The sequence below is a fragment of the Capsicum annuum genome, chromosome 5 (assembly GCF_002878395.1).
Source record: "Capsicum annuum cultivar UCD-10X-F1 chromosome 5, UCD10Xv1.1, whole genome shotgun sequence".
Classification (NCBI taxonomy): domain Eukaryota; kingdom Viridiplantae; phylum Streptophyta; class Magnoliopsida; order Solanales; family Solanaceae; genus Capsicum; species Capsicum annuum.
In genome coordinates, this window is record NC_061115.1 from 218,658,281 (window position 1) to 218,684,346 (window position 26,066).

The window sequence follows — 26,066 nt, forward strand, 5'->3', positions numbered from 1 at the left end:
GGTAAGTTCTACAGAGTGGCAGTTCGACCGGCTATACTGTATGGAGCGGAGTGTTGGCCAGTTAAGAACTCCCACATCCAGAAGTTGAAGGTGGCGGAGAGGAGGATGTTGCGATGGATGTGTGGCCATACCAGGAAAGATAAAGTAAGGAATGAGATTATTCGGGAGAAGATGAGGTGGCTTCGGTGAAGGACAAGATGTGAGAAGTGCGGTTACGTTGGTTCGGATACGTGATGAGGGGAGACTCTGATGCTCCAGTGCGGAGGTGTGAGTCACTAGCTATGGATAGTTTTAGGTGGGGTAGAGGTAGGTCGAAGAAATATTGGAGGAAAGTGATTAGGCATGACATGGAGCAGTTACAGCTGATAGAGGACATAACTCTTAATAAAGAGGTGTGGAGGATGCGTATTAGAGTAGAGGGTTAAGGGTTGTGAGCGTTTCTTTATTTGTGTTTGAAGTTTCTTATTCGTGGGTATTGAGTGATGTCTATATTTTTTGTTAGATAATTTTTTAGTAGTATCTGATGGTTGTTATATTACCTTATGGATACCGATGTTAGTTTATTTTTCATAATATACTAGTCTATACGCATTTATATTTTGTAGTTTATTGTACTATTATCGGTCCTAAACTGGGGTCTATCAAAAACAGTCTCCCTACTTTTTTTGAAGGTAATGATATGATCTGCGTATACACTAGCCTCTCTGTATTTGGAAAATCTATTTTTTTAAAAGTCAATATATATACATCAAGTGGTCAGCTCTCCCTTCACTTCATCTCATGTGCCAAATTCAGTTATAGTTTTTCCCTCCGGCGGACCCCACCGCACTCCTCCTCCTTCCGCCACCGTGTTCCGCCGTACTCTGACTATCAAATTCTTCCACAATTAACCGCCAATAATTTCCCTCCAATCACCTTTCTTCCCTCCGGTGGCTCTCCGCCGTGCTCCGCCGATCGCCGCCGTGCTCCGATTTCCAACTGCCTTCGTAATTTTCCCGCCAATCAGATTTTTCTCCTCCGCCACTTCCTGGTGGCGCTCTGCCGTGATCTGACGATCGCCGCCGTGCTCCGATGTCCAAAATGGACAGAACATACGCATCTCCGAGCTTCCAAAACCTTACAGCAATAACGACTAATTCCTCCGATCATTTCGGTTCATCTTCATCTCCTTCTCCGACTTCGATATCAACCGGAGGCAGTCGGTCGGTGAAAATTATACCGTTAGAACATCCGTCCACTTCGGCTCCCGGTTCGGGTTCAGGTTCGGGTTCGGGTTCGGTTGTAGCGAAATGGAAGGCGAGAATGAAAAGAATGACATGGAAGGAATGGATAGAGCTATTTTTTCCATGTTATAGATGGATGAGCACGTATAAAGTGCGTGAATACTTACAACCTGATCTTATGGCTGGTATTACTGTTGGTGTCATGCTTGTTCCTCAGGTATATTTGCTCATTATTTGTCAAATTATCAATTGAATTATCATTTTTTCGAGTTTCATATCTGAACTATCAGGTGTGCGAGTTTACTAGCTGAATTATGGAGATTACTAGCTGAATTATGGAGTTTACTAGCTGAATTATGCGCGATTACTAGCTGAATTATGCGAGTTTACTAGCTGAATTATGGAGTTTACTAGCTGAATTATGCGAGTTTACTAGCAGAATTATCACCTAACTGTTTATCGAAACACACTACAACTATCATTCGTTCAGTTTTCCTACCTGAAATATCAGGTGGGGAAATTGAATCAATACAATTGATAGTTGAACTGTGTTTTGATTTTTCGAGTTTCATATATGAACTATTAGGTGTGTGAGTTTACTAGCTGAATTATGGAGTTTACTAGCTGAATTATGCGAGTTTACTAGCTGTATTATCACCAACTGTTTATCGAAACACACCTCAACTATCATTTGTTCAGTTTTCCTATCCTACTTGAAGTTTCAGGTGTGGAAATTGAATCAATACAATTGATAGTTGAACTGTGTTTTGATTTTCCGGGTTTGAATTATGCGAGTTTACTAGCTGAATTATCACCATCTGATTATCGAAACACAGCTCAACTATCATTTGTTCAGTTTTCCTATCCTACCTGAAATATCAGGTGGTCAAATTGAATCAATACAATTGATAGTTGAACTGTGTTTTGATTTTTCGAGTTTGAATTATGTGAGTTTACTATCTGAATTATCTATCACCAACAGTTTATCAAAACACACCTCAACTATCATTTGTTCAATTTTCATACCTGAAATATCAAAACACACCTCAACTGTTGGTCTTTAGCATTATATGAGCTATCATCTTATACTAGACTGCTTGTCAAGTGTGCTTTTTTTTTTAGATATTTTTGGTCTTTCAATGAGAATGAATGAATTATATCCATTTTTCTTTTTAACTGATTATGTTATGTTTACAGTCGATGTCCTACGCAAAGCTGGCTGGGCTTCAACCCATATATGGACTTTGTAAGTACACTATTGGAGCTAATTTTCTTGTTAGGTTTCTTTTTATTCATTTAACAGTGAAGCAAATACTGTTCTTGAGGACCTTTGAATACTGATGCTGAAATTGAAGTAAATCTTGATTCAAATATGGAGCTTTGCGTTAGGTGCGAAGGTTATTTCCTTTTTTCGAAACAAGAAGGCAAAAGTTCTCCTCTCTGAAGCACTGTTTCCATTCCTTCTTAATTTACATCCATGTCTGCAAGAAAAATCTATATAGATTAAAATTGCCCTGACCTATCCAGAGTTTTTTGAATGTCTAGTTGTTTATGAACCTTTGTTTCCTAGCTATGTTCATTTGATTCTAGTAAGTACAGAGTCATTTATCTTATTCTTACTTGTTTACCTTCATAATTATAGCTTTTCTTAATCTGAACTTTGATAAACAGATTCTGGTTTCATCCCTATATTTGTCTACACCATATTTGGGTCATCTCGTCAGCTTGCAATTGGTCCAGTTGCATTGACGTCCCTTCTAGTCTCAAATGTCTTGAGCAGCATAGTTGAACCATCAGACAAGTTATACACAGAGCTCGCTATACTATTAGCACTTATGGTTGGCATCTTGGAATGCACAATGGCATTGTTGCGGTACTTCTTTTAATCTTTGATTCTTTCTTAAGATAAACTTTGAGTTATCTAGATTGTCATACTGTCTTGTGGTCACAGTGATAATCCATGCCCATCATCTCTTATAAATACACAATATTGTGGCTTCTAGGAGAATTTATTCACCATGCTCTAGCTCGACTGATTGAAATCATTCATAGCAAAGGGGATTGTAACATAGGCCATGCTTAACACTGAGCTAGACCAACTACTTCCTAAGAGGAGTATGATGCAAATATTGGCGTCCGTGTAAGATTGGAAACTTGTTGCTTTAGCATTTAAAGAGTTGACAGTGATTGCAATTAATGTGCCGTTTTGATGTTCCTTGGGCTCTGATGAGTTCTATATCCCTTGCTTGGTTTTGCGAACTAGTTGAAGATTCTGCATCTGTGTTTTGTTTCTGACTCAATTTGTTAAATGTCTCATTCCTAGTATCATTTCCTTTCTAGGCTTGGATGGCTCATACGATTCATCAGCCACTCTGTGATTTCTGGTTTTACAACCGCCTCTGCTTTTGTCATTGCCTTGTCTGAAGCGAAGTATTTCTTGGGCTATGAAATAGAACGGAGTAGCAAAATTATACCTCTAGTCAAAAGTATAATTTCCGGAGCACATAAGGTACTTTCCAGAATTAAACATTAGCAGGTTACTCCATCTTTATGCATGCTAAGATAAATTTAAACTTGAGTAATCTAGGTCGAAGTATGCAGACTGGATATTTGATTTATTTCTTTTGGGTGATCAACATGCTATTCACTGATGACCCGAACTTGCATGAGACTATAAATTTTCTCTGCTGATGTACCTGTCTACTTAGCTTTTATGATGATTGTCCTGGATAACCTTAATGTTGGGGTGGATTTTTGATTTTAGTCAAAGCTTAGCAGATTGTATAAATGGAAAATATTCTATATGGCCTGTAGAGCGACGCCTCTCAGTCATGTATAGACAGAGGACATTCATTGAAAGAACTAGTGATGAAGGTAATATAAGTTAGGTGTAGGGGTTAGTGCTGAATATTTTCAAAGAGGTTTTGAATCTTTTTTGTTGGAGACTCGGAAACTGCTGCTAAACAGGCAGTTCTAAGTCAACAAATTTTCCTTTTTGCCTTTCCCAGAGTAGATTTGGAAAAGAAGGCAAGAGAATTGCCGATTTGCCATCCATTATTTTAAGTCATTTAGTTAATTCCTTACTTAATCGCCGCAAGATGTTTTTCATTGTTTCAAGGCTAATTCTACTTTCTTTTTTGTAGTTCTCGTGGCCCCCATTTGTTATGGGCTCACTGATGCTAGCTATTCTTCTGACCATGAAGCACCTGGTAAATCTTGCAACATTTTCATGTGTGTTATATACATTTTTTGTTGATTTTATGAAGGTTTATATGTTTTAATGTTTTCTCTTCAGGGAAAAACAAGGAAGTACTTGCGGTTTATGCGTGCAGCTGGTCCCCTCACAGCTGTTGTTCTGGGTACAGCTTTTGTGAAAATCTATCATCCACCTTCAATTTCGTTGGTGAGAATGACATGAATTAAGCTCAACCTGAACTGCAGGAATTGAATCTGAAATTAGCCTAAAAAGCATTATATGTGACCTAGTTGGAGAACACAGTAATGTTGGACTTCAGTTACATTTGCCACTTTTTTCCTCAGATGGGACTGAGAAGGACAGTTGCATAAATTAATTTTAACATAGAGTCAGCAAGACAAAGCTGGTGATGTCAACCACTTTGGCTTATTCTTGGAGCACTACCTTAGAGAATTACGCATGCTGATATGGCCGTTTTCGTATGTCTGTCAGTCTCACTTTATTAACAGTGTTCTAGATTCCATTATGCACTATTGAGAATGCTCCAGTCAGCTAACATGATTCCCTAATAGGGTATTGTGTTCATTAGATCCATACATATGACTGAAAATCAGAATTGATGCTTGCTCCGTGTTCACAGGACTTTGGTTGAAATACTGAACCTACATCATGAAAAGATTGTTGCACTAGAGTTCTTGTTCTTTAAAAACATTCACATAATTCATTACACCACATGATGTGAAATGACGGAACTTTTAGCAGTAAAGATGTTTATGCGATGATTTAGGTGGGAGATATACCTCAAGGGCTGCCAAAATTTTCTGTACCAAAGCAATTCGGGCATATAAAGTCTTTGGTCCCTACGACAGCTCTTATTACTGGTGTTGCTATCCTGGTAAGTAAGAATTTAAGCATCCACTGTTTGTCCGTTTCTAATTATTCTTTTGGCTCGACAATCTGTTTGAGATAAGTGATACCAGTTTCCAACCTTATAGGAATCAGTGGGGATTGCTAAGGCACTGGCAGCAAAGAATGGATATGAGTTGGATTCTAATCAGGAGGTATGTAACTCTCGATGATCTCCGCAGGAATTGCTATTCACTTATTTTCTATGGACAAGTTTGATTTATCTATAGTCTGTTGTGAGATTGAGCAAGATCTATTGTTTACTGTGTACAAGTCAAGTGATATGTTCTGCCCCAAATATTTGTAATTTGTGTAGCTTACATTTTAGATGTTCATATTTAGCACATCTTACCTTTTTCTTTTCTCCCTACATTCCACCATTAGCTGAATGTTTTTGTTTAGAGCTTCTGATCACTACCTAGTTCTTTACCAATTTCCACTCAAACTATAAATGTTATCTGGACTCATTTCGTTCTTATCCTGCTTCTATTTTCACTGTATAACAACTACAAGAAGCCTTGTGCGATATCGAAACACTTTGTACTGAACTTCTTGTGGTTCTGTTGTTGTAACAGTTATTTGGTCTTGGGCTGGCCAACATTTGTGGCTCATTCTTTTCAATTTACCCTACGACAGGTGAGTTTGGAATATTTTATGTGGCTTGATCAATTTCACATTTGTATCTTTCCAAAATTTCTCCCAGCTGGTTTTTGAAAGCTCATTTTTACGTAATGCAATGTCAGGCTCTTTTTCTAGATCAGCTGTAAATCATGAAAGTGGAGCAAAAACTGGCTTGTCAGGGCTTGTTATGGGAATTATAATGGGATGTGCATTATTATTCTTGACTCCTGTATTTGAATACATACCTCAGGTAAAAGAATTTGTTTGAGGGTGTAAAGTTTTCACCTGACTGTCTGTAACTAGATTGCTTTCAAATTTCACAGCATTTGGAGCAGTGTTTCCTGTCTCTTTGCCTCTATCTTGGCTCCAATTTGTAATGTATGCTATGGGATCTAATCATAATTATGACGCCGGAGGATAACCTATTGGGCTTCGAGTCCTGATGGAGCAAAATTGGGAAGGGCCACTATTGGACTCCTGGGTTGGGGGTGGGGAATTTGTTGGAGCTTAGCATGTAGAGTAAAAAAAAGATGTTTTAAGTACATTTTGGTATTAATGATCTAGGAAGTTGGACACTGTAGATCTTTTCATGCTCCTAATTTTTTTCATTATTGCATGCTTACAATTGCGTGTTCAACATTTGACAATTTCCTGTCTTAGTTATGATATTTTAAACTCTTTCACTGCTCACTGTTTTTATTTATTTGTATTGCTGTGGCAGTGTGCTTTGGCTGCGATTGTGATATCTGCTGTAATTGGACTGGTATGTGTGCCATCTTCTACCCCGAAATGCTATGTTTCATTTTATATTGTCAAGGTTGCCATTCTTTTGAATGGACTTCTCTGTATGGCAGATATAGTTTTTAGTTGAAATTAACAACATCGGCAAAACGTAACTAAATACATCAGCTACTACTCAGTCATGCTTCATTTGTGTTTATCATGGCATAGTTCCCTGATGTATCTAGTTTGCTTGCTTGAGTATTTGCATGATGTGTTTTAAAAGGTTGGTGTAAAAGTACTGACCAGCAAGGGAAGAACATCCTGCATCTTTACCCTTTTTTTTTTCACTATGGCTAATTAGTAATTGTTATAGGAGCATTTCCCAGTTCATTTTTTGATTGTCCTGACACTGATTGATATCTTCCCTGGGGATTATTGCTGTATGATAATGTAATATCGAGTCATACAGTATAATATGGAAGATGAAGAGAAAGTAATAGTCTTTCAGCTGTCAAAGGATCATTTGAGGATCTGCATTTATAATTTGTTGAATCAGCTCTTCGTTATCACTTCCCTAATTGTTTTTATGATTCCTGTTCACTTACTTTGTTTTTTTCACTTTAAGCACAGATAACCGAACTTCAACTGCAGCAAATACCATGTTCAGATTGTAAGTAATATTCTTGTTTCCATTTTTCCTCGTTTCAGGTGGATTATGATGAGGCTAAATTTTTGTGGCGTGTTGACAAGAAAGATTTTCTGTTATGGACTATTACTTGCATGACAACCTTGCTTCTAGGCATAGAGATTGGTGTCCTTGTTGGGGTTAGTTTTTATCTATAATCAGACCTAAACATATTTTAATTTCCTTCTGTCTGTTCAGTTTTCTTTGTACGCTGGACTATCTGTCTTGTTCAACCAACTGTTTGTCGCTACAAGCTTAGCCTCCATGCTAGTTACACAATTTTACGTTGTTCAAAGTACAATTACTTCACATATGCTTAAAGTTAAATTCGATGATCATTGAAATGTTTTGCAATGTTTGCTTGAAGTCCAGTGCCTTGTTTATTTTGAAATTTGACATAATGGGAGTGAAAAAAGACCTGTTGCTCTAATTCTATAACCAGAAAAAGAACCTGATAATATGTAGCGAAGATGTTAATAGAGGCCAATACTCTGGCTGATAACTTTTATATTGGAAAAATACATTTATGATCTAGGATAAACTCAGGTTGCCATCTTTTTTGGTCTTATTTGTTCACAGGTTGGTGTATCACTTGCTTTTGTTATCCATGAATCAGCAAATCCGCATATTGGTGAGTTTCTGAAATAATCCCTACCTTGTAATTGAATCATTTACTTAGTTAATATATGTTCAATGCCAGCGCGATTCCAAGCTTTTCATAACACTATTCATGTAAATGAATCATTGACTTCTTCGTGTTGCCATCGCTTTTCTTTGGCGCCTATCTGTGTCTTCTAAATATTCAGGTCAATATAATGTTTTATCTGGATGTGTTTCTCATCCCTCTTTTGTATATTTCATTTTCTTGGCGACACTTCAGTCCTTACAAGCATTTCTTTTTTCTAGTTGTTTACTGCAAAGTTTCCAAGACAATTAAGTACTTGATGTTTAAAAATTAATGTAATTTTTTATGACATGAGTTGCTTTCAGCTGTCTTGGGGCGTCTTCCTGGAACTACTATTTACAGAAATACTCAACAATACCCTGAAGCATATACATACAACGGGATTGTGATTGTTCGAATTGATGCGCCTATATACTTTGCCAACACAAGTTACATAAAAGACAAGTGAGAACACTTTGTCTTTCTTTTTCTTTATTTTTCCAGGACATCAATTTTGTTTCCTTTGATTCAGTATTTCTGAAACATTGACTAAAACTGTCAAGGTTCTATTGCTTTCCGCAAATCATATCCTACATGTCACGGTAATGTCTTTTATTTCTTTCACAGGTTACGAGAATATGAAATTGAAAAAGAAGAATCTAAAGGTCGCGGACCAGAAGTTTCAAGAATTTATTTTGTGATCCTTGAGATGGCCCGTAAGTTTTCCATGAGTTGGCACATTACTAACTTACCATCCCTATTTCCCTTCCTATGCTTTAGTAGCGCTAAAGCTTCTTTTATCTTTTATCTTACTAGACAATAGTATTGTCTAGTTTTTAACGTTAAAGCTGAAGAAAAGTATAACGCTTTGAGGTTTGAGCATACTATATCTACTATTTGTTTCTTCGTACTAATCACAGTTCACATGTCTACTCCAGCTGTTACGTATATAGACTCCAGTGCTGTTCAAGCTCTGAAAGAGCTCCATCAGGAATATAAATCACGAGACATTCAGGTTGAGACTGCACAAACATGCATCTCAAATTCTATATCCTAGAACTTACTTTCCAACCTACAATAACACGTGTCATATTGCAGCTAGCCATTTCCAATCCCAACCGCGATGTTCTACTGACCCTGGCTAAAGCTGGTGTGGTTGATCTGATCGGCAAGGAGTGGTACTTTGTCCGAGTCCATGATGCTGTTCAAATTTGTCTTCAGCATGTTCAGAGGTTAACTGAATTTCCAAAGGCACAAGACTTTTTGGCAGAAAACAAACCGAGCCTGTTCCAGCGACTACTCAATCAACGAAAAGACGAATTCTTTCAACCTGAACTCGAATCTGGTGTTCGAGAATCTCTTCTTTCCAAGGATACCAATCCTCAACTAGAGCCACTCATGTCAAAAAAGACTTGATATATATAAAGACTACTTCCAAGATGTATCGGTATGTATGTCCTATATATATATGTCCTATATATATTCAATTTTTTCGACTTTGGTTTGACTGATTGATGGAAAGACAAATTCTTTCAACCTGGAACTCGAATCTGGTGTCCGCGAATCTCTTCTTTCCGAGGATACCAACTCTCAACTAGAGCTACTTCTTGAAGCCTTGATGATCAACTAGACTTTGGTTTGATTTGATTGATTGATTGTAATTAGCTTAGTCTCCTATTTGAACAGAGACAAAGCTATTCATTATATGTAATTAAGTGTCATTTGTATCTTTTTCCTGGCTGATAGGCATTCTTCCCCAAGTTTGTAAATCAGATGCCAGGTGCAAAATTTCTTTACATCATACTGGAAATAAAATACAAGAAAAGCATTGTTTATATCATTTCAATTTGCATCCCAGACCTAAATATTGTACAGTTGAAGCAACCAACGGTGTGGCCTAGTGGTTCAATATAGTTGGGGCGATCACCAAGAGTCTCAGGTTCAATTTTCAACAGTGACAAACACTAGGTGGTTTCTTCCCATCTGTTTTAGCCTTGGTGGACTGAGTTATCTGGTAATTTTTGCTGGTGGGAGGTGACAGATATCTCCTAATTTTAGTTGAGGTGCACGCAAGCTGGCTCGAACATCACGATTACCGAAAAAAATATATATATACTGTACAATTGAATGTTGTAAAAGCAATACTGACTATGTTGTTGTCGTGGTCCATCTTTGATTGGTCAAATTTAGAATAGAAATGAGGAATATGATTTTTCTAGTAGAAGTACGAAAAATAAGTTTAACAAGTGGCATTTCATTCTTCCCACCCCCATAGCCCCTTACTCCATCACCCCACACTCCTACACACTCCTACCTTTAATTTACGATTATTTATCGAACTTTAAAAAATAAGTAAGGAATAAAGTACTTATTTTTAGGAAACTGTTTTCCGCGAAAGACATACCTTTGGGGAATAGCAATTTGCTTTTGACTAATCAATTTGAAAAATACTTTTCAATATTAGATTGACAAGTTTTGTTTGGCCAAGATCCCACAAGCGTTTCTACAAAAAAAATAAAACTATTTTCTTCCCAACTTCTAGACAGAGTTTCCTCTACAACTCAAAAACAAAAACATGACCAGATACCTCAATTTTCTAAAATAAACACTTTTAATTTCCTATAACCCACCCTAAACAAGCTATTAATATTTTCCTTTTTAATTTTCTTGAGCTAACGGTCTATGAGATACAGTCTTTCTACTTCTACGGTAGAGTTAAGATCTTCATACACATTCTACCTTTCTCAGACCTCACTTATGAGACTACACTGAATATGCCGTCGTAAATTGTAATTGTTGTTGGTTTACTAAAAAGAGCAACGTCATATTAATGTAATTTCAATAGTGGAGTCTGGAAAGGGCAGAGTATACATAGAACTTAAGATCTTCGGCTCAAAAAAAAAAAAAAAAAGGGAGGGCAGCCCTGTGCACTAGGCTCCCCTTATGCGCAGAGTCCGGAAAAAAGTCCGATCACAAGATATATAGTATGTAGTCACTCCTTACATTCCTTCAAGGGGCTGTTTCCATCCTTAAACCCGTGAGCTCCTGGTCACATAACAACAACTTTACCAATTACTCCAAAACTCTCCTTCAAAAGAGGCAGCCCGATGCACTAAGCTCCTGCTATACGCACAATCCGGGAAAGGACCCGATCACAAGGATTTTCTAAAGACCTTCGACTCAAGTGTAGTATTTTCCAAACCCCCAAAAAAACAAAAAGAGTGAGAGAGAAAATACTTTGCAAAAGTCAAGCTAACCAAAGCAAAACAACTTAAAAGAGTCCCTCCCACATCGAGGACAAATACATTATGGTTGAATATAACTTAGTATAAAACGATAGAAAGTATGTTCGTTCAAAACTTGCCTTAAACTAATGAGTAAGGAAAACAAAGCGGGCGGTGAGAGCTGACCGCAGCGCTAATGAAACACATCAAATGGCGCAAGAATTTATGGAGGGGTTATAGGCTGGCCGAGTGTTGACGCTGCCTACTTTGCAGAACTCACTTGTGCTGGCCTCCCAAACACCCACCCCCAGTTCTTTAGTACAAAAATTTTGTTTAAACTTAAGATCAGATGTCAACATAAAATTTTGTTCTTTATTTAAGATCAAATTTCAAAATTAATTTTATTTAGTGTATTTTTCATGAAGTGGGAGTTTGGATGGAGGTATGAGTGAGGTGAAGGTATCTGAGTTAGTTAAGAGTGTATGCAATTTAGATCCTGCCTCGAATCTTAGATGAATGAATGGAGGTAGAGTGTATGCAATTTGACCTATGATTAGATACTACTACATCTTGAATCTTAGATGAATGGAGGTATAGAGTGTATGCAATTGACCCTATGATTAGATACTACTACCTCAAATCTATTTGGATGGAGTTATCTCGAATCTATTTGGATGGAGTTGAGTGTATGCACTTGACCCTATGATTAGATACTACTACCTCGAATCTATTTGGATGGAGGAGGTAGAGTATGCAGTTATGATTAGATACTACTACCTCGAATCTATTTGGATGGAGGAGGTAGAGTATGCAGTTTAGACCTTACTACCTCAGATGGAGTTAGTGTGTATGCAATTTAGATCCTACAACCTCGAATCTTAGATGGAGGTAGTGTACCCTACTACTCGGAGGTAGAGTGTATGCAGTTTAGACCTTACTACCTCGGAGGATGGAGTTAAGAGTGTATGCAATTAACCCTACTACCTCGAATCTTAGATGGAGGTAGTGTACCCTACTACTCGAAAATCCTACTACCTCGAATCTAGATGGAGGTAGAGTAGTTTAGACCCTACTACTACTCGAATGGTAGAGTGTACCCTACTACTGGATGGAGGTAGAGTGCATGCAGTTTAGACTCAAATGCATGAATGAAAATGAAGTAAAGACTCTACTACTCGAATGAATGAGTGAAGTAAAGAGAAGACCCTACTACCTCGAATGAAGTAGAGAGGGGCTCCATTTTGGATCGAATTTGTTGGGGTAAAAAATGTGTAAAACAAGCAGGGTTGTATTTATAACGTCTTTGTGTTCAGTAACAGAAGATAAATAAAATTGAGATGTATGAACGTTGTTTATGCGATTTTTAAATGTCACAAAAATTGAGATGTATGAACGTTGAGTAATAAGGCAATATTCTATTATAAGATAAGATGAGATTCCAAAGCTTGCAAAAAATACAACACAATACACAATCAGTTACAACACTTTATTGGAATCAATCTCAAACTCTCCAGCCTTTCAAGCCCTATTATACTAAGTAAAGGGGATGCATTGTTGGCTGCTTTAACCCCACTTCTGTTCAACATCGATCCTCTCACATACTTCCTCAAGCAGCGGAAGACTCAATGCCCAAGCAGTTACACATTGATTTCAGACTCCTCCGGTAAAACCAACAACCATTTAGTGAATTGTCTTGTGTTACTAAGTTTCAAGACGTTCACTGAATCCTTCGCTATGTTTTGGTGGAAGGTACTAGTACATCGAAGCCTTAGAGAGCCGCTGGACTCCAGACAAGCCATTACGAAGCGCCATTAGCCCAGGTCAGGCGACCCGAAAGGACCAGACATAAACCACCCGCTAAGAAAGGGTAAATATTAAATAAGACAAGTGATCAAGCTGGCAAGTCAGAAAATATTAAATAAGACAAGTGATCAAGCTGGCAAGTCAGACGTACATAATCAATCTTTCTACCTCTAAGGTACCTGCCTCGAGGTACGCAATCAATATCTTTGCTTACCTCACTTCTGAGGTAGCTACCTCGAGGTACATAATCAGTCTTTCTACCTCATTTCTGAGGTACCCTCTCCAGTCTTAAAGAGGTAAGGTCCGCAGACACTACCCTTTCCAGAACCATTTTGTGAGTCTTACCGGACCCATTTTGTGGGCCTCACCTACCCCAATTTTGTGGGGTACTACACTGGATATTATTGTTGTTAGGATAAGACTTACACTGGATGTTTGTTGTTTGGATTTAATATATAGTTAAAATTATTTTTTTTCGTATATATTGTAGATGTTGAACCCCTTCGGTTAGTTTATATTTTTATTGTTGAACCTTCAAGATGAAAATTCTGACTTCGTCACTGCCACCCAAATCATTTAAATTATTCAATTTTAGATAAACACTTTGCCTGGTCCTCTACCATGGCTTGCTTGACAATGGTATTATAGAGTGTGATATCATATGTGTGCATTTTAAATGTGTTTCTTACATGTGCGTATATATTTAAGCCGATTGGTCGACAATAGGCCTTGTGGTCTGCAGCGGCGGAGCCAGAATATTTACGAAGGAGTTCATAAGTGAACATACCAACTAATCAAAGGGGTTCAACATCTAATATATATACATAAAAAGTAATTTTAACCATGCATGTATATCATAATTTTTCACCGAAGGGGGTTTGGATGAACCCCCTCGGCAAAGAGTAGATCCGCCACTGGTAGTCTGGTCTTTTCTCTGATTCTGCATAACACGAGTTTCAGTACACCAGACTGCCATTTAGATAGTATACTTTAACCTATTATAGTAGGTCGCATGTCTTATTTTCCAACCACTAATGCCGATTATTCTTTTCATTTTTTTTCCGTGTAACTAGGTAAAGTTATTGTCATGTGATCAAGAAGCCACAGTTTCGAATTGCAGAAATACAGAATATGGCTGAGTACTATAAACGTTTATAATTCGGCCCTTCTTCGAACCCCGAGCATAACGTAAATTTATAGGTGGACAAAATCATCAAGTGGGCAGGGGCGGAGCTATCCTTCAGCGAGGAGTTTGGATCGGTGAAAATCATACGATTTATATAGTTAAAATTATTTTTTAAATATATATAGTAGACGTTGAATCTTTTTCGATTTATTCATATATTTATTTCTGAATTCTCTTACTAAAAATTTTGTTTCCGACATTCTACAAATAAGACTGCTAGCTATGACAATACTACAAGACAAAAAAGTGGTCATTTCACAAATCTCTTCTAATCCCCTCTCCACCAATTAGCATTTATCTTTCACGTGGGAATATTGGCCCTACAACTATTATATTCCTCTTTTTGTACACTATATAATATAATTCACCTCATGATTTTATATCATACAATATAATATATATATTATTCTTGTGCATTTTATCTCTCATATAATATTTTTCTTGAACTTTCTTTTGTGAAGATCACATGTTAATTTCATCATGGGGGATTCTCCTGCTTCTTACATATACATGGTAATTAAAAGATTCATACTTCTATTTAACTTTTTGATATAAATATAATCGTGGTGTCTAGTCAACTTGCGAGAATTTCAAGTACTTCCACCAGTACAGATATCGAGTAACTCTGTACAACAAAGTTTGTTTTTTTAATTTATGATCACTTATGAATGATCATCAACTTCTCATCATGATACTTTTAAGTAATTTGCAACAACAACGATAACAAAATACCCAGTATATTCCCACCTAGTGGGGTCTGGGGAGGGTAAGTATACGCGGTCCATACCACTACCTCAAATGTAAGATAGAGAGGCTGTTTCCGATAGACCCGGCTTAAAGTAATTTGTAAGGGTTCTTTTTATGTCTCTTCTTATTGATTCTATATTAGAAAGGGAGAGTCGTCACGGAGCAATATTAAAGTTGTCTTTTATATGACATATAGGTCATAGATTTAAGCCGTGGAATCAACCACAGGTTACAACACTTGTGTGAACATGAGATATTTCGTGCATAGTTGAAAAAGCGCCTTGCATAGTTGAAAGAGCGCCTTGGAGCACGCTAAAGTTATTTTTGTATAGGTCATGAGGTTGAGCCATAGAATCAGCCGCTGATGGTTGCATCAGGCTAGGTTGCCTATATCATGTCCTCCTAGGGGTGCGTTCCATCCCTAGATCTCTCGTGTGAACATGGGATACTTCGTGCATAGTTGAAAAAGAGCCTTGGAGCATGCTAAAGTTATTTTTGTATAGGTCATGATTTTGAGCCGTAGAATCAGTCATTGATGGGTGCATCAGGGTAGGTTGCCTATATCATAATCCTCTTGGGATTTGGTCCTTCCCTAGATCTGTCGTGAACGCGGGATACTTCACACACCGAACTATTTATTCTATTTTTTTTTTAATTTATTTATTTATTGCTGTTTGTTCTTATTGTGGACTAACTTGATTATCCTTGATGTTAGGTCCAACACCTTATAGAGAAGTGCCTAATTTTCAACATGACAAAAGAGGAATGCATGGAAGCACTTTCCAAACATGCAAATATCAAACGTGTCATCACTGTTACTGGTTAGTAATACAAGAGTAAAGCATTTAGTACCCTCGAACTATGACCAGATTTGCTACGACACACTTCAACTTCACGGGGTAAGTACCCCTGAACTAAATCTTAGCAGATTTTTGTCAACCTTTTTAACTGAGGTGACGCCTTTTGTCAACCTTTTTAGTTGACGTGGGCCCCATTTTATGTAACAAAAGTGTCACGTCAGCACCAAGGGTGACAAGAATATGCTAAAATTGAGTTCGGGGGTAATAGGACTCCTGTGAAGTTGGAGTGTGTCGTAGCAATTTTGATCATAGGTCGGGGGTACAGGATGCTTATCTCGTACTTTTACATCGAATTTAACTCATATACAACGATAGTATACAAAATTATTACAGTATTTAACATATTTTAACCCGTTGTAACAGACAACCTGCCTTATAGTGTTTCTTGTAACCTAATAGTATATGCACAGTAAAATTTTCCAACAAAGAGTGTTCATCTGACAATCCTTCGATCTTATTTATAATTTGCAGTGTGGAATGAGTTGGAGAAAGAGAACAGAGAGTTCTTCGAGGCATACGCGAAATCACAGAACAAAAATCACGCGATAGAGGTAGAGGTAGAGGGAGGGGCAAGTACAATGATCCAGAAATTGATATTGGATCGAGATCATACTAAAAATTCAGATAACATATGATCGCGTGTTGATTATAATGTTAAAGAAATTACGTTCAAACAAGCAAATATGTCATGGTTCGAGGAGTCCATGTGCCGCGTATATAGACCTTAAGGGCATGGTGGCGTAACCATCAAAAGTCAAAACTATGATGGTAGCTTTATCGCTCGGATTCTTCAAAAATGTTCGTCAGGTGTACGTCAGATCCTTCAGAAGTAATACATTGTTGAAGCTTTTGACGTGAATACGACAACATTTTAGAGAGTTCGAGCAACATAGACGGGTAATAGTACTATGTGCTAACCTTAATAGGCTTATTGAATCAACTCCCAAAAATCCCAAGTTGGTATTAATGAGCCAAAATCTTAGGGATGTGTTGTAACAAAGTGTTGTTAACTTTTTTTTCTTTCTTTCCATCTGTTGTCCTGTACCCGCATTGGAGCCCAACTAATCCGAATTCGCGTCGGGTAGGGCCCTATTCGGGAGATAGCGCTCCCAATAGAGTTTTTTCTATGCCCAGGGTCGAACCCTCGACCTCTGATTAAGGATGGAGCAACCTCATCCACTGCACCACAACCTACAGTAACCCTTTATTAATTGGGTTTGACTAAGGTGTGACTTAACAATCAATGAAGAAGGGATGACTCGAGAAAATACTCGACGTGAACACAAACTAACCTGAACATCACTATTCACTTTTCTACACACTACATCAAGCATGCCCTTTGTTACTTTCACCTTGATCATTTACCTCTTTTTAGAGATAAACATCCAGTACTCCTAAACTATGGCGAAAATTGCTACGACACTCCCAACTTTACGAAAGTTCTTACCCCTGAACTCAATTTTAATGTATTTTTATCACCCTTTTGTGCTAATGTAGCACCTCGCGTGAAGTTAAACACCTGAGGTGCATGAAAAACTGTTATGTGTCACGTCAGCTAAAAAAATTGACAAAAATATGCTAAAATTTAGTTCAAAGAGATAGTAAAACCCCAGTGAAATTTAAACACATTGTAACAAATTTTATCATAGCTAGGGGTACTAAATGCTTTATCTCCTCTTTTTAGCCAAACTATTTAGTTAGTATAATGTTTTAGTATAGTGCCTTGAAGTAATTGATAAAATTGTTGTTATATGACCAGGAGGTCACAGGTTCAAACCTTCAACCTCTGACAAAATGCAAGGTAGGGCTACGACATGACAGAAATGCAAGGTAAGACTACGTACAATACATCCTTGTAGTGGGACCCTTCCTCGAGCACCATACATAGCTGTAACTTTAGTGCACTGGGCTGCTCTTTAATATTTTAGTATAGTGCACAAGCTTTTAGTATAATGTTGTTTTGAAAATTTAATATAGACACTGCAAATTTCACATCCCAACTGTTAGCGTGTTTCCTTTTCCAGCCTGAACTATCACCATTTAAGTAATCCGGTTGTGAAATTCGCGAAAAAGTGAATAGTTCTAGTGTGTTTTTGACCATATATTAAAATAAAGGAATGTTGATATAAGAAAAACTCAAGCAAAAGACTAACAACCAACACATTACATTAGATAATACGAGTTTCAGAACATAACTCATTTTATTAGACAGAAGGGAACAGAACTAGGAAGATCGATCCACCGACCACGATTTTTTAGGTCTTACTATAGATTACATTCATAATACTGCGCCCATCGGACTGCTAACAAGTAAGTACCCGAGAGAACGCGAGGTTATAGTTTTGGGTCGGTTCATGGATTGACCTTAGGAGCCCACCCGGCGATGACATACTCTTCTGCAGCCTTGGTTTTCTGGAAAGACTCACGCTCGAAGAGCAACTGTAGAAGAACATGACATCTTTAGCACAAGCAAAGGCGTATACGAACATAGAGAACGAAAGAAAATGCAATTGCGTTGTTGTTTCATAATAGAATCAACAAATGTAAAGTTTGTACTACACTAAAAATGGCGTTCCATAAGGAGAACGAAGCCAGAAAAAGCTGTCCGAAAAAATTCTTCTTCGTGTAAATGAAACAGCACAGCGTATTTTCAATACACACAATACACCTACATCAACAACAACAACGATATACCCATTATAATCCCACACGTTGGGGTCTGGGGTGGGATGGGGAGGGTAGAGTGTATGCAGACCTTACCCCTACCTTTGTCAGGTAAAGAGGTTGTTTCCGAAAGACTCTCGGCGCAAAGAAAGCAAAAACTCACGCTTCTACATCCCTTCCAAGAAATAAATCGTAAAATGAAATTCTTATTCAATTAGGAATTCATGTTCTTAGTTTCGAGATAACTATTTCCTACGCAAAAAGCATTTCCACTCATTGGCTTACTGTACTGTACTGTACGTAGAAGAATGAATACCATTTGGCGTAATAGTCGAGCGGTCAAATCCACTATAAGTCTCTACTTCCCCGTCATAACAATATGCTTAATTATCTCCGTAAAGTCTCTACGCCAGCACAAAAAATGTTCTCAGCAGACACGGACGCGCACACAGGAGTGCATACCTTCATGTAATTATGCACGTGACTCAAGCTTTCAGGCACACTCCACTTCTTGAAGTGGCCAAGAGCCACCTGGAGATGGTACAGTTTTGGGGCCAAGCTCAAATCAACTGAACAAATATTCTGCCCGTTGACATATGGTCCCTGACGAAATTCACAACCAATAGAAGTTTAACATTGTGGTAAAAATGAGAGACGCATAGTTACAGTTAAGAATATACGCCAGTTCGATGAAAAACAACATACATGAGCCTTGAGATGCTCTTCCAAAGCGTTTAATTCATCTAGCAGAGCTTGCTCGGTACCGTCACTAGAATCCTTGCTCTTCAGAAATGAGACGAACGTAGGAAATATTTTCGAGCCCCTGCAACCCCAAACAATTTACAGATGATATTCCACCCATCGACATCAATGAAATGAAACAGAAACAGCAAAGACGCTAGCCTTTCTCTTTTTTTTTTCTCTTTTTTTTTTTGATAACCGTGATGTCTGAACCAGCTTGCGCGCACCTCGACTAATTCCACTATACCTGTCACCAGCAACCGGTAACTCTGTCAACCAAGGCTAGGACAGATGGGAAGTAATCGCCTAGTGTTTTTTAGTCTATGCGGGGATTTGAAACTGAGACCTCATGGTTTTCAACCACTTTGTTGACAACTAGGCCAACCCCTTTGGTGCCAAGATGCAAGCTTATTACCATGATAAATGACGTAAACGCGGTATAGAGACAATCTTGTAAAAAGGAACACTCAATATACAAACAAAATGATCACTCCTCTGATCCATACCCGTTTTGACTTGGCATATTAAGATGTTAATCTAAGGGTGAAACATATGACTTGTGCGCACTTGGACTAATTCCAAAGGTGACTCTGTCGATCAAGGCTAGGATAGATGGGAAGTAATCGCCTAGAGTTTTGTTAGTCTATGTTGGGCTTTGAAACTGAGACCTCATGGTTCTCAACCACTTCATTGACAGCTACACCAACCCCTTGGGTGCCAAGACACTAGCTTATTACCATGATAAATGACATAAACGCGGTATAGAGACAATCCTGTAAAAAGGAACGCTCAATATACAAACAAAACGATCACTCCTCTGATCCATATTGAATGTCCATTTTGACTTGGCATATTAAGATGTTAATCTAAGGGTGAAACATATGAAACACAATAATAACCATTTCGCTTCTTCAAAAAAGAAAATGTAACGGAAAACACTAAAATTTAAAGCAAATTCAGAGATGCCGCACCCAAAGGTATCACCTAGTGGTCAATGAAGTGGGTTGAGAACCGTGAGGTCTCGGGATCAAATCTGGAGATACATCCTAGCCTTGGTGGACAGAATTACCTGATCCGTGGTCGTGGTGTTGGTGCCAGGTATCCGTATGGAACTAGTCGAGATAGAGAGAAATGCAGACAATATAGAAACTTATTTAAACACATAGAGAAGTAGGAAGAAAACATACACAGAGGCAAATTCAGGGGGAGTAACGAGAGAGGGATTTGGGTATTTCTCTTCAAGAAGCGCAACAATGACATCGGAATCAGGGATCCATTTGTCACCAAAATTGATCACCGGAACTTTCCCTTCTGGGTTCACCTCCAAGAACCTAAAACCACAACCCCACAACACAGTTTTTCACGGTTAGAACGAAAAAAATGTAATCTTTGAAACAAACAAACAAACCAAAAACATAAATTTGCTTCGAATTTTACCATTTGGGCTTGTCACTAACATTGATCAAGATCATCTTGTAAGGCACTTTCTTTTCCTCCAATGTCAGAAGTGCCCTTTGGCTAAAGGGACCTTAATATCACAAAAACCATCACAAATTCAGAAAAACGCATGAAAAATTTCTCCAAAAACGACGACGACGACACAAAAACACACAGGGACTAAAAGAACAGTCTTTAGAAATACCCTTTAGCTAAATGTACCTCAAAATCAAGAAACCATCACAAATTCAGAAAAATCGAAACCAATCCCATGAATTTGCCCCAAAAACAACACACATACACGCGCGCGCGTTCTCACACACACACAAATTTATGGTCTTTAGAATACCCTTTAGTTAAATGTACCTCAAAATCAAGAAACCATCACAAATTCAGAAAAATCGAAACCAACCTCATGAATTTGCCCCAAAAACAACACACATACACAAACACGTGCACGCACACTCATAAATTTACAGTCTTTAGAATACCCTTTAGCTAAAATGTAAGTCAAAATCAAGAAACCATCACAAATTCAGAAAAATCGAAACCAACCTCATGAATTTGCCCCAAAAACAACACACATACACGCGCGCGCTCTCACACACACAAAAATTTATAGTCTTTAGAATACCCTTTAGCTAAATGTACCTCAAAATCAAGAAACCATCACAAATTCAGAAAAATCGAAACCAACCTCATGAATTTGCCCCAAAAACAACACACATACACAAACACGTGCACGCACACTCATAAATTTACAGTCTTTAGAATACCCTTTAGCTAAAATGTAAGTCAAAATCAAGAAACCATCACAAATTCAGAAAAATCGAAACCAACCTCATGAATTCGCCCCAAAAACAACACACATACACACGCGCGCGCTCACACAAACACATAAATTTATAGTCTTTAGAATACCCTTTAGCTAAATGTACCTCAAAATCAAGCAACCATCACAAATTCAGCAAAATCGAAACCAACCTCATGAATTTTCCCCAAAAACACCACACATACACAAACACGTGCACGCACACTCATAAATTTATAGTCTTTAGAATACCCTTTAGCTAAATGTACCTCAGAATCAAGAAACCGTCACAAATTCAGAAAAATTGAAACCAACCCCATGAATTTGCCCCAAAAATGAGACACATGCACACACACATGAATTTACAGTCTTTAGATTACCCTTTAGCTAAATGTACCTCAGAATCAAGAAACCGTCAAAAAATTCATAAAAATTGAAAGCAACACATGAAAAATTGCCCCCCAAACACACACACCCCCACTCACAAAAACTAAAACAACATTCTTTAGAATACCCTTTAGCTAAATGTACCTCAAAATCAAGAAACCATCAAAAGATTCAGAAAAATTGAAACCAACACATGAAAAATTGCACCCCCCCCCCCACACACACCCCCCCCCCCCTCCACAAAAACTAAAACAAGAGTCTTTAGAATACCCTTTAGCTAAATGTGCCTCAAAATCAAGAAACCACCAAAAAATTCATAAAAATTGAAACCAACACATGAAGAATTACCTCCCCACTCCCAACCAAAACGCACACACCCCACCAAACACAAAAACTAAAACAACAGTCTTTAGACTACCCTTTAGCTAAATGTACCTCAGAATCAAGAAACCACCAAAAATTCATAAAAATTGAAACCCCCACCCCATGAAAAATGAAAAAATGTCCAAAAACAACAACAATACATACAAAAAAAGGGCAAGTATATAAATCAAAGGGATTAAGAGATTTACAGTCTCCAAGAACATTAGGTGCACCAACAGCAGCCTTAACACAGATTTCAACACCCATTATTTGAGTATCAACCCAGCAACTTCAACAAGATAAAACACTCACAAAAAATATCTAGTGTGTTCTTTCTGCTTCTGGAAGAGTCATGTGTACTAGGTGTCCCTTTTATAGTAGCATTTTACACATGTCCTAACACTATGTTTGGATGTTCTGTAGATATTTGTTTCAAAATATTCATTTTACTTTATAAAAGTCAATATAGTTAAAATACAAAGTTAAATTAAAATAAATTAGTTTAATATTTAAAATTTTGATATTCGAAGACTATATAATAATGTTATAAGTTTTAATCTTTTATCTTATATAATATTATTACAATTTATGTAATTTGATTTTAATGAAGTGTAAAATGACTAGTAAAAATAAACTGATGAAGTATTGTATTATGTTTGTATTGTTTTTATTAATGCTTTTTCGTTTTACCTAGAACTTATTATGAAAATATAAGATAAAATTGGTATAATATATCTTTATAATTTGAGTTTTTTTTTTTTTTTTAGTTTCAAGTATAGTGAGAGTTTTAGTGGATCGAGCTATGTCTTTATTTTTTATTGTTATATAAATCACATATTAACGATTTGATGGATACATTTATAACAAAAGTAGGATACAAGTAGAGCTACTATTAAAAAAAATAGGATAAAAAGTAAATTAGAATTATTAAATAATAATAAAAGATGAAATGAAAAAAAAAAAAAGATAACAATGTGATCACAACAAATTAATTTTTGCTTAAAATGGGACCTTTTGTCTTGAGACGATGGATTTAACGATACGATTTAATAAAATTATTTTGTTTAATAGTTGTTGCCGATTCTTTCATAATGTATTGTACCAACGTACATCATATTGTGTTGTGTTGTATTGTACTATAGCATTTTAATAAATATAATTTTAAATAAATTGTATCATTTTACGTTGTTATATAATATCACACATCAATAATTAGAATGATAAACCTATAAAAAAAAAGTAGTACACAAATATAATTACTATAAAAAAAAGGAAGGTGAACGATAGATAAAATATGATCATTAATTACTAATAATTAAAGATCAAACGAAAAAAAAAATAACGATATAATCACACTAAATAAAATATTACACAAAAATAAATATAACAATACGCAGTAAAAAAAATTAAATAACAATCAAAACAAACATAAGACACTATCATTTTCCAATAAGCTGTAATTCTCAAAGCATTTTCCACATGTCATTTTTTATTTTTTAGAAAATGTTTTTTCTTTTTTTTGTGCTTAAAATAATTTTCATTTTTTAACTTTATAATTTTTAAAATTATTATTTTTAATTAAATGTTAGGTGTCCTCTTTTAATTCCTCATCATGACAGTACATGTTTCATATTTTTAGCAGTGGTCCTAGTAGTAGTAGTAGAATTACACCAAGTAATACAGTGTTAGTAATAGGCTTAGCATTTACAATTTTTTAATTTAATTTTTTATTTTACTTGTCTTTTTTCATTAATCAAGAAGAAATAAATATTTTTTCCGTATTTTATTTTTTGTATTTATTACTTCTTCTTTAAATTAAAATATAAATATTGTTTAATAGAAGTACAATTTGGGACGGAGGGAGTAGAACAGTAGTAGACACAGATTAATTTCCTAGACAGAGTAGCCTAATATTATATATGATTAAAACAGTCATGTTTGACATTGTCAACTAACATGGATTTATTTTGATAATAATTCTCTTCTAATCAAGTCATCTTCACAATTTGTGGCTAAGATTTGTTTTGGAATAAGTTAAATTAATCTTGGACATTGGAACAACTTTATATATGTATATATATATATATATATATATACTATAGTTGGGTAACTTTTTCATGCAGATTCGAGTATTAGTTGTCGCCGCTGATTTGATGATCGTGTTGTGTTAGATTTTGAAGAAAGGGTGAGCTCTTGAAATCGGAGTTGTCCTTGTTTCCTTCTCTGTCTATGGGTTAGCCGCCTTTTGCTTTGAGACAGATTGAATTGACTATTCTAGAACTTGTGATGTATCTGTAGTTGGAGTTTGGTGATATTTGTGATTCGAGTAGTAAATCGATTGTAGTATTATTTTGTGATAGTCGTTGTTATTTTGGTACTGCATACTTGTTATTTCTTGCTCTTATATTAAGTCTATTTCTAGACGATTTTTGTCTTGACTCGGAGCTTATAAAAAACAACGAACCTTTCTACTTCACTTATTAGATAATAACACGGACTATGTACACTCTATTCATTTCAAGCCCGACTTTATGAGAATACACTAAAGAAGGACAGTCCGATGCACGTAAGCTCTCGTTATGCACACAGTTCGAGGAAGGATCCGATAACAAGGGTCTCTTATACGCAACCTTACTTGTATTTCTCTAGAATATTTAGGTTCTTAATTACTGCATCTTTCATTAGGTAGGTATATTTTACACATCTTTCATTAGTATCTTATGACTTGTCATTACGTATAGTAATAAATTTATATAACAAAATTGATCATACCAAGTGAGTCAAAACTATAGGAAGTCCCCGTTTTTGCGACAAGTATATACGTGTAGTTGATCAATCACGGAAAAAACAAAACAAATTGTTGTTATTACTAAGTATGTTGAGGGAGAGAGGGAAAAGGTTGTCAAAGAGAGGGAAATTAACAGATGTATAAGTCCACTAGTGCCACATATGCGTCTAATGTTCTTCTTGTTTGCAGTTAGACAAGGCCCAGATCACCTACGGGGCTGAGCTTTCTTTGCTCTTTGCTCTTTGCGACATGATGAACTTCTGGAGGAACTCAATACGACACAAGCTGGAATTAAGGGTACGTTAGAGCTTATTTTGGATCGGTTGACAGCTCTGGAGAGGGCACCTCAACGTGCTCCCGAGGTTGTAATCTTGGTAGGGATGGTTTACTCCCGAATCCTATGCAGGAAGCTTGAGGTCGCCTGTCTATTCCCCCTCCTAAATGGGAATTGACTAGCTTCGAGGGATCTGAACCCAAGGTATGGCTGCGTAAGTGTGAGAGGTACTTTAATTTGTATAAAACTACTGATAACCAGAAGGTAGAAGGGGTTGCATTATACTTGAATGGGTTAGCTGAAACCTGGTATAGCTCACTTGTTTTGAGTAGGGGAGTAGTCTCATGGGTTGAATTTAAGGAGGAATTGTGTATTCGATTTGGGGAAGTTCTGATTGGGGATGTTGTGGAGGAGTTCAACAAACTCTCTCAAACTGGAACTGTGGAGGAATTCCTAGGGAGGTTTGAAGACTTGAGGCTCAGATGATCATGAGGAATCCTGCCCTGAATGAGGCATACTTCCTCTCTAGTTTTATTGGAGCACCGGAAAAGGAAATTAAATTTGGGGTTAAGATGTTCAAACCCACTACATTGAAGTTAGCTATCGAGCAAGCTAGATTGCAGGAAAAAACAATTGGAGCAGCTCAGAAGAAGGCTCCGGTAGTGGTCAAGCCTACTGCAGCACCAGTTGGATCCAGTTATTCGAGGCCTACTGCTGTGAACACGACTAAACCTAACACCTTCAGACTTAGCCCTGAGGTATA

General features: G+C 36.9%; 3 protein-coding genes and 1 non-coding gene across 4 annotated transcripts; 3 read left to right on the forward strand and 1 right to left on the reverse strand.

Annotated features, from left to right (window-relative positions):
- The first annotated feature begins 758 nt into the window (after positions 1-758).
- LOC107871327 (probable sulfate transporter 4.2) lies at positions 759-9,858 on the forward strand. The gene is made up of 17 exons (XM_016718231.2): positions 759-1,440; positions 2,421-2,469; positions 2,895-3,096; positions 3,564-3,732; positions 4,367-4,432; positions 4,519-4,626; positions 5,207-5,314; positions 5,415-5,480; positions 5,901-5,961; positions 6,069-6,196; positions 6,668-6,709; positions 7,378-7,494; positions 7,934-7,985; positions 8,345-8,483; positions 8,646-8,734; positions 8,957-9,033; positions 9,117-9,858. Exons 1-17 carry the CDS (start codon positions 1,072-1,074, stop codon positions 9,432-9,434), a joined length of 2,160 nt encoding a protein of 719 aa, XP_016573717.1. The 5' UTR covers positions 759-1,071; the 3' UTR covers positions 9,435-9,858.
- Positions 9,859-11,378: 1,520 nt separating this feature from the next.
- On the forward strand, positions 11,379-11,537 carry LOC124899182. Its single transcript, XR_007056305.1, has one exon. It is a non-coding gene; the product is annotated as a U12 minor spliceosomal RNA (small nuclear RNA).
- A 3,073-nt stretch (positions 11,538-14,610) lies between these two features.
- LOC107871329 lies at positions 14,611-16,866 on the forward strand. Its single transcript, XM_016718234.2, has 3 exons — positions 14,611-14,744; positions 15,694-15,799; positions 16,310-16,866. The coding sequence occupies exons 1-3, from the start codon at positions 14,712-14,714 to the stop codon at positions 16,471-16,473; spliced, it is 303 nt and encodes a 100-aa protein (XP_016573720.1). The 5' UTR covers positions 14,611-14,711; the 3' UTR covers positions 16,474-16,866.
- A 1,110-nt stretch (positions 16,867-17,976) lies between these two features.
- Positions 17,977-22,563, reverse strand: LOC107871328 (glutathione S-transferase DHAR2-like). The gene is given in 6 exon segments (NM_001325008.1): positions 17,977-18,277; positions 18,965-19,105; positions 19,208-19,325; positions 20,431-20,574; positions 20,681-20,771; positions 22,451-22,563. Coding segments are annotated over 6 exon segments (639 nt in total). The 5' UTR covers positions 22,509-22,563; the 3' UTR covers positions 17,977-18,190.
- Positions 22,564-26,066: the final 3,503 nt, after the last annotated feature.

What these genes read in the sequence shown, in the direction of transcription:
- LOC107871329 (XM_016718234.2), top strand. Translation starts at nt 14,712, where the DNA reads ATGGGGGATTCTCCTGCTTCTTACATATACATG. An exon ending in CTGCTTCTTACATATACATG is followed by an intron (nt 14,745 to 15,693) that starts GTAATTAAAAGA and finishes CCTTGATGTTAG; the next exon opens with GTCCAACACCTTATAGAGAA. An exon ending in ACGTGTCATCACTGTTACTG is followed by an intron (nt 15,800 to 16,309) that starts GTTAGTAATACA and finishes TATAATTTGCAG; the next exon opens with TGTGGAATGAGTTGGAGAAA.
- LOC107871327 (XM_016718231.2), top strand. Translation starts at nt 1,072, where the DNA reads ATGTCCAAAATGGACAGAACATACGCATCTCCGAGCTTCCAAAACCTT. An exon ending in GTGTCATGCTTGTTCCTCAG is followed by an intron (nt 1,441 to 2,420) that starts GTATATTTGCTC and finishes TTATGTTTACAG; the next exon opens with TCGATGTCCTACGCAAAGCT. An exon ending in ATCCACCTTCAATTTCGTTG is followed by an intron (nt 4,627 to 5,206) that starts GTGAGAATGACA and finishes GCGATGATTTAG; the next exon opens with GTGGGAGATATACCTCAAGG.